The sequence below is a fragment of the Populus euphratica genome, unplaced genomic scaffold (assembly GCF_000495115.2).
Source record: "Populus euphratica unplaced genomic scaffold, PopEup_1.0 scaffold46.1, whole genome shotgun sequence".
Classification (NCBI taxonomy): Eukaryota; Viridiplantae; Streptophyta; class Magnoliopsida; order Malpighiales; family Salicaceae; genus Populus; species Populus euphratica.
This window is the reverse complement of record NW_011499852.1, coordinates 2,107,177-2,115,934: the sequence shown is the minus strand read 5'-3', so window position 1 is coordinate 2,115,934 and position 8,758 is coordinate 2,107,177. Positions and strand designations below refer to the sequence as shown.

At 31.8% G+C, this 8,758-nt stretch overlaps 1 protein-coding gene across 1 annotated transcript; it reads right to left on the bottom strand.

The window, feature by feature from the left end:
* Positions 1-1,416: 1,416 nt before the first annotated feature.
* PYD4 (PYRIMIDINE 4) lies at positions 1,417-6,775 on the bottom strand. Its single transcript, XM_011020734.1, has 9 exons — positions 6,354-6,775; positions 5,893-6,123; positions 5,623-5,793; positions 4,853-4,996; positions 4,578-4,757; positions 4,045-4,270; positions 3,530-3,643; positions 3,362-3,448; positions 1,417-1,593 (listed from the first exon to the last, which is right to left on the bottom strand). Exons 1-9 carry the CDS (start codon positions 6,588-6,590, stop codon positions 1,550-1,552), a joined length of 1,434 nt encoding a protein of 477 aa, XP_011019036.1. The 5' UTR covers positions 6,591-6,775; the 3' UTR covers positions 1,417-1,549.
* Positions 6,776-8,758: the final 1,983 nt, after the last annotated feature.

Genomic DNA, 8,758 nt, shown 5'->3' with positions numbered 1-8,758 from the left:
TTTATTGGTAAATTGGTTACATCTCCTAGACACTATATATAATGTTAATTACGAATGAAAATTTCCATATGTGTTTCTTAGAGAACTTTGAAACTATTTATTTGTTAATTATATTGTTAATTATTATTTTTTATAAACGAAATCACCAATGAATTGAAAAATTATCAGTGTTATTTGTCTAGTTTTTGAATTTTTTATTAAATTAAATATTTAAATTAAATATTATAGATGAAATTATCGATGAATTGAAAATTTATCGGTGATATTTGATGGTTTCTGAAATTTTTTGATTAAATTAAAAATTTAAATTAAATATTATATATAGAATTACTAACAAAATAATTAAAAATATTAATATTTAATTATCTGTTAGTAAAACTGTTGGTAAAATACCGTAATATAAGAGCCTCTTTTTCTTCCCCTTATGTAAAAAACATCAACATTCCTTTCTCTTCTCTTCTCCCCTCAACTCCTCTTTTCCTCCATGCTAAGATATGTCTTCTCCTCTTTTTTTCTTTTTTTTTCTCGGGTTTTTTAATTAACATACTTTATGAATTTTTTTTTCTTTTCAGTTTCACTCGCAATTATACGAAGTTGTTATTTTAATATTAAATATATTGTCGTCTTAATATTTTTTTAAAAGTTATCATCTTGATTTTTTTTTTAAAATGTTATGCAATGTTTTTACTATTTGATCGGGTTGTCTTTTGACCTATGAAGTTGATCGATTTATATTAAAGTAATTTTCACACAATTTAATTTAAAACTCAAGTTAGGTAAGGAGTCATGTCAAAAAGTTTTAAGATTGATCTGCTTGATTAGGTTTAATGATACTATCCAAAAATCTCTATAATCTTGTTTTTTCATTTGTATATTTCATTATACCACAAGAAATATTTAGCAAAAACATTTAAAGAACATGAGTTTTTTTTTAATACAAGATAAATATACATAAAAAAAAACTTAACAATTGAAGACTCATAAAAAAAACTTAACAATTGAAGACTCAAGAAGAAAAAAGTCTTTTTTTTTTCAATAAAAGAGGGGACAAAACCTTTTACGGGAAAGCGAAATTTATTAGGTGATATTCTATTTAATTTAAAAGAGGATAAATGAGGTAATTTAATTAAGGAAGAAAAAATAAGAAGTAAAAAAAGGACTAGGAATTCACATAGAAAGTGCATTTAGATTTTATTTCGGTTTGGCGTTCAAAGTCTTGCTCTTGCATCCATTTTGACATCGGTACCAAACACAACTTATAGTGCAGCCATACATAATACATTTCACTTTGAGAGGGGGAGGGATTAATCCCATCTTATTCATAAGATTACCAGAAATTATTTAAGTAAAAACCCGAGGAGAAGTTTTCGAGAGACAACGAGTTGTTGACTCATCGTCTTCTGATGCCCTAGCAAGTTATTCAAAGCAGAAACCCCTCTATGTATTTATAATTTTTCATTCACAATGTAAAGCATGCGATCAACTAGGAGGACCAGTTTGTGAATGATCAATACACATCTTTATTTACATTAAAATAAATTTGCTGACTTCACATCTTTGATATGGCGTAATCCATCGCATCCACAAGGAAGTCTGCAACCAAAAGGATGCACAAGACGATAAGAACGGCTGCCAAGCTTGTACTATGTGATAGCAATGGAATTAAACAAATCATGGAATTACACCAGTTCATTGGCTCCCGTTCCGTCACATCAAGAATCGAATAAAATTTTTTACATATTAAAAGAGTGAAGAGTTTTTTCATTTTTTAAAAGCTGGTACTATATAACAGCCAATCTCAAGACTGGTGATTAATTTCCTAACTAGAGTTTCTAACTAAACCATGCAAGAGTTACTTCAAATTAAATTAATTGATTTAATTAATTAAAGTATAATTTTAATAATTGATAAAAAATATATAACAAAATTTCAAGATAATAATTTTTTTTTTAAAAATATTAAAATAATAACAAATTGGATTAATTATAATCTTCAAGGTGTCAACTATACTAAATTTAATAATTTTTTTAAAACTATTTTTTAAAATTATATAATAAAAATATATGTTCATAAAATTAAATACCAACCTAAAAATAAACAATTATTTAAGATAACAATAATACTATAGAAAACAATAAAAAAATAAATAATTCTGTTTATTTTCAAATCAATCTAATATTGAAAAATAAAATTAAAAAAAATTAAAAAATTAAAGGAAAAATAATCATATCCTTTAATAAATAAATTCATCAAACTTATGAATCAGGTTATCGGGGTTAGCACACTAAACTTGTGAATCGAGTTATAAAATTTAATAAGATTATAATTTTTTAAAAATATAAAAAAATTTTAAAATTAAAAAATATTAAAACTATATATATATATATATAAAGCCAAGTCTAGCAACTGACCCATGAAAAACAAGCCCACGCGTAGGCATGCAAAGTTAGGCATAGTCACATAACCTTTTTTTAAAAACAAAAACTCAGCTCAATAAAAAAATGAAAGCGTCGTCTGTCTTATTATACAACATGTTTAGCATTTTTAAATTTCAGTTATTATGGTGGTTGGAAAATTAGAATATTTAGTTTTTCCTCTCTAAAAACTTATTTTTCATTAATTTTCCAGTAAAAATATCTAAAAAACACCTAAATAACTTTGTGAAACTAATTTTTAAGCTCAAAAAACGCAAACAACTTGTCCAAAACCAATAATCAACTCAGAAACCAATTTCTTCTTTATCTCAGATCTGGATTTTTTAGGCACTTTCAAGATATAAAAAAACACCAAAGTCAAACCTTTTTTATCAAATAAAATCATTTGAAAAAAACAATATTTTAATGGTTGGAATAATTAAAATGATATCTTTCTCTCGCTAGGTTGTATTCCAACCATTTCCTCTCTTTTGTCTCCCCTGCTAAGAATTAAAAAATTAATGAGAATGTAGCAGAATTAAAAAATTAATGAGAATGAAGTTTAATATTAAAATGAATTTTTGCAAACTTCAAATAACTGGTTATTTAATAGAAAAAAATAAAATATCAGAGGATAAAAATATACTTTACAAATAAATTTATATACGCGACCTATATTACATGTGCTGTGCATTTCAGTTACTTGTTTTTTAATCTAACTCTTAATCTAACTCTCACCCCTTAAAAAACAAGCAAAGTTCTAATTTGAATTTAAAATAGCTAAATTATGTTAAAAAAATTCAATGATTAAATTAAATTTTTTTTAAAATAGCATTACTGTAATTCACAGTAAAATGTAAAAGTGCGAACAGTAAATTAATGTACAGTAAAAACGCAAGAAAAGAAAAATTGCTTTAACAATTAGCATTAGCAGAAAAATATTGTACCTGCATCTTTTTTAGTAAAGCATAGCGGAGGTGTAATTCTGAAAACATTTCCATAGAATCCGCCTTTCCCAATCAAGACTCCCAATTCTAAGAAGACAAAAAAGGCCTATTAACTACTAGAAGGTGGCTCAGAGGATAGCTGGACAACAGGATGAGACGAGTACATACCTTTCATCTGCTCCATCACATGCAGAGTCTCAGCCTTGGCTGGAGTTTTCTGTTGGCGGTCAGTTACAAGTTCAACACCGAGCATCAATCCTTTTCCCCTCACATCCCCAATTACTGCAGACAATCGTAGACATAAGCAAACCATTGAGAACAATAAAACGAGTAAATACCACCAGGCGAGATTTTTTATTTTATAAAAAACTATATTGCTTAACTGCTGGTGTTGATATTAAACGTTATAGAAAGTTCAGTGTAGTTAAACATTAAGGTATTTAATCATGTGGCTATATTACTTCACAATTGCACTTCAGAGTTCAGAGGTACAGTAGGGGTGCAATTTAACTTAGTTAGGAAAAAACACACTCCTGAGACGTATTTTTTCACTTAAGTTCAGGCCGTGGTTAAATGATCATTATGGCGTTTGATACAAGCACAAAATAAAGTAAATTGAAATTTCTTATGTTTGGGGTAATGGACAAATATATAAGGTGAAAGAACCGAGAGAGACAACTTACTTTCATATTTACCCTTGAGTTCAGTTAGTCTCCTTTTGAGATAGGACCCCACAACTAGTGCATTTTCCTGAAGATTGTCTTTCTCGATCACTTTTAAAACTGCCAGACCTGCAGCGGTACATAAAGGATTTCCTCCAAATGTGTTGAAGTAACTCCGACGAGTCAAGACTTCTGCAATTTCAGGGGTGGTCACCACAGCACCAAGAGGAATGCCATTCCCAATTCCCTGCACTTGTCGAGGAAATATAAGTTGACACTTAAAAAACCATCTTCTTAAGCATGGGAAACTAGGCACACCGAGGAATATACGAGGCAAATCTGTACGCGTCTAATGAGACTTGTCTAAAGTTTTGCCTTTATAATTTTAGTGACAAATAACATGCAAATCTGGCGTGAAAGAGGAGCACTAAGACCAGGAATTGAAGATACGACAATCCAAACTCAATTGTCCGAGTAGGAAGCTTATATTTTTGTTACTGCAAGACAGAAGCTTCACAATGAAATGCCTGAACCAAATAGAGGAGAGGACTAACCTTTGCCATTGTCACAATGTCAGGAACAACACCCTGGGTCTCAAATCCCCAGAAATGATTCCCTGTGCGTCCAAACCCAGCCTGAACCTCATCAGAAATACAAAGGCCTCCTGCTTTCTTAACGCTTCCATAAGCAGCAGGCAAGTAACCTGGAGCCAATTCTATCATTCCTCCCACTCCCTACCACAGAAAATATTTATGATAAGAACACATATGGTGCCTCATAAACGATAATTAGTTGTTAATAAATAAAAATCAGAGTAGTTGATGATCACCTGGATAGCTTCAGATATAAATCCCGCAACATGGCCAGCAGTTCCAAAGTCGATAATATCTTGGACATCTTTTGCGTACTTTTCTCCATCTGAACCAAATACTCCTCTATATGGATCTGGATTCAAGGCATGATGGACTCCACTCTATTGCCAAAATGGAATTTTACAATTACAATTTGTGGTGACCAGATTGACTTTCGATCTCATGAGTGCATCGTGAATAGTGACTTTGTTCAATATTATCTAAAAAACAGCTATCCAAAACATTCAATTGAAGGATCTGATACGTTCTACATGATCTGCTCATGGACGTGTATCATTCTTGATTCGTTCACAAAGCAAATTGATGGTCCAGTCCTTTCTATACATGGGAAGAAATTTTTCTCTATTTAAATTAAGTTTTACATGCTGGTGGTGAAGCATGGCAATCATTGATCTGAACAGTTAAACAAATTACGGTTTAAGTCCATCCCAGTAATCACACAGTGAAAGCGAACGTTACAACATTGCAAGTAAACACCATCTTTCCAATCTTCCCTGCTATACTTTTGATATCCTCAGCTGAATTAGGCGGAGTAGACTATGAAATATCAACCTAGGCAAGTCCCAGATAGGACAATGTTCCCAAAATTCTAAAGAAAGTGGACTCATGGATGACATAGGTGGATTTTATTGATAACATTGAAAAAAAAAGAGATGACATTATATCACCTGACCAGACCATAAATTAAAGAAGAAGAAGAAGAAGAAGAAGAAGAAGAAAATAGTACCTGAATAACATTAAATTTCCAGACTGACTGTGCAGTAGCACCCATGGTGGCAGCTGCATTCCCATGGTACGCATTCCTCAACGATATTATATCTTGACATCCTGTATACAATCTTGCTATCATCATCGCCAATTCATTCGCTTCCGTCCCGGAATTCGTAAAAAACACCACCTATACATCGAAACCAGTTTTATCTGCTAAACTTATTTCGACAACGAAATAAATTCCCATTGAAACAGAAACAAAACCCCTTAATCATATATTATTTACTTTAAGATTTCCGGGCATTTTGGAAGCCAAGGCCTCGGCGAAATCAGCAATGGCATGATTGAGATAAAGAACAGTGGAGTGTTGTATAAGGTTGATCTGTTTGACGATTGCATCAACCACATCAGGATGACAATGGCCGCAACACACCGTAGCAATACCTCCAAAACCATCAAGGTATCTACGGCCGTTCTCATCGAATAAATACTGCATCTTTCCATCAACCACGTTCAACTGCCAACAATTTAACAGAATATTCCATCAAAATCAACCAATCAATAAATTTCTTCATACCAAAAAAGAACAAGGAAAGAAGAAACCCATGCGGGCCACCAGCCGAGCATATGATTCATGTTTCAGCTGGCGCAAGCTTGTTCCACCCTGAACCGTCAACAAAAAAGGGAAAAAGAAAAGAGAAGAAAAGAACGAGAGAGACGATAAGGTGAGTTGCAATGCAGACTCACGGGTTTACTGAATAAGTGAAATAAAGAAGGGCTGAGATACTCTTTGCGCTTAGCCAAGATTTCTTCGGCGGAAGGACCGGTGTAAGGAGGAGGAGAGTAATCGAATGGGGGTAGTTTGGGAACAGGGATTTCATTTTCAGGAAGAGGGGTTTGTTTTTGGGCAAGTTGAGAGAAGCAGCGGGGGGAGCGCAGAGAATTTGTTGACGACAATACCGTTTTGGTGATAAATCTCTTCATCTTCCTAAGCTGCTTCAAATTATCTTATGTTGGTTTGTAGTAATGAAAAGGGCGAAAAAACCTTTCCTTGTCTATCTCTCTCTGCTTTTGTGCTGCTTTTCCTGATAGATTCCTGAAATGAAGGCCTTGTTTTTTTTGGGCTGGTGGTGGAGAAGAGAGAGAGAAACGGGGATGTTAAGAGGAATTCAGAGAGGGGGAGATATATATAGGAGAAGGAGGGGAGGAATCATGTGACGTGTTGTGTTTTTTTTCCATTGCGTAACTTGTTTTAACATCAATCGTTTGCTGTATTCCAGTTTAGTTGTGATTTTAAAAATTATAAAAATATTTTTTAAATTTTAAATTATTTTTTAAAAATTTTTGTATTGTTTTTTATATGTAATATAAAAAATAAAAAAGTAAAACAATATTACTTTAGTGTGTGTCTATATATATATATATATATATATATTTTAAAAAAATACTTTAAAAACCTAACTTGCAGAAGAGAACTAAACTTAAAATATCCCTAATCCTAAAACCCATAAAACAAGAAGTTTCGTGAGAGAGTAACTTTTACTAACATGTATCAACACTTAATTAATGATATTGTAAGACCGTACACAAGTTTCACGTGCAAGCCGTACCTTCCAACAATTTGGGAGCATGCCAAGTATTGACCGGAGAAACACTGTCTTCGCCCATGTGGTTGTCGGAAAGCCTTCTGAACGTCCGATAATAGAGAAAATTCGATATAAACCGAATTTATTTTCCAGTTGGAAAGAAAAGAAAATCAGAGAGAGAGGAAACTATTTTCCAATTCTCTACAGTAAAAATAATCTCTCCGTTTGTTGTTTTTCATCCAGCGGTTAGTGTGTTTATTATGATTTTCAATTCGAATGAAAGATGTGAAAAGGAAAATACTGATAAATATACAAGTTCATGTACAAATAACTTATTTAAGGCTTGATAAAAAAGAAAATAATTCTATATATATATAAAAGACACTTCAATTGATGGCTGCAGTTCTAAAATCAATAATTTCGAAGCTATTGCATGGCGTTATGGATATTAGAGAACATTACTGACCATATTTGTTCTAAATATGTTTTTACCCGTGTGTACAGGTGAAGAGAATATTTATAGTTTGCAAGTATGGTAGTTTTTTAAAATGTTTATTATACTGAAATATAATCCCCATATAAAAAAATATTTAATTTTTAAAAAATACGGTGCAACAATGCCTTAATCACTCAGCTCGCAGCACGAAATTAGTCAGCCTATAATTGTTTAATTTGGTGTCCATTCATCCCCACAAAATTATACCATTTGATGTATAGAGACGTGATCATGACTCTAATCAACATTTACTATTTTTAAGCAGAAGTCTCAAACCAAAAACAACTTGACAACTACCTATCTTAATTAATATCGGTTGCTTAACAGATTCAGAGAAGGCTTCAAGTAAATAGAGGGCGTTATATTAAACTATAAACAAGGCATTTTATATATATATATATATATATATATATATATATGTATATGTATGCATTTATTCTTTATATATGTCTGGCAAGTTGGGTCTTGAATAATTTAATTTCATTTTGTATTTATAATCTTTTGTTAGCGTGAGTAATTTTTATTTTATAAAATATAATTGACAAATACAGCCTATTTATTCTTATTCTTATTATTTTTTTTTTGTTAAGTACGTGAAGGCATTGAGCCGTTGTACAATTAATTCTTACTTTAAGCTAGCCGGCTCTGGGCTGATTAACAAGCTAATAACAGTGCTTAGTTACCGAGTCAAATAATGGTTTGAAGGGCTAAACTTTGAAAGCGGTCTCCACTAAAAATTTTAATGGCTCGACTTGAATGATGGGAAACTGAAGTTTAAGAATGTCGTTATACTCCATTGCCAATAAAGAGTAATTTATACAGATTTAGAGTTCAACCCCATGTATCTGGCAAGAAATCAAGGATATAATCAGAGCAAAATGTAGGGTTTGATGTATGTAACCATGATCCTGAACCAATACACTTCTAGCGATCATAATTCATACATATTGGGGGCATGACATCTAGGCTTTAAACTTTATCTACGCTGGTTAAATATTGGCCATATGTGGTCAGGAACTATAAACAATGAAATGCAATTTAAGTTTGTGGTCACCATGCAATATAGAAAC

Excerpts from the sequence above, each read along its gene's own strand:
- PYD4 (XM_011020734.1), bottom strand. The coding sequence starts at position 6,590 with ATGAAGAGATTTATCACCAAAACGGTATTGTCGTCAACAAATTCTCTG. Across the intron at positions 5,794-5,892 it reads AAATGCCCGGAAATCTTAAA|GTGGTGTTTTTTACGAATTC; the intron begins GTAAATAATATA and ends TTCGATGTATAG. Across the intron at positions 1,594-3,361 it reads CTTTACTAAAAAAGATGCAG|ACTTCCTTGTGGATGCGATG; the intron begins GTACAATATTTT and ends TTTTGGTTGCAG.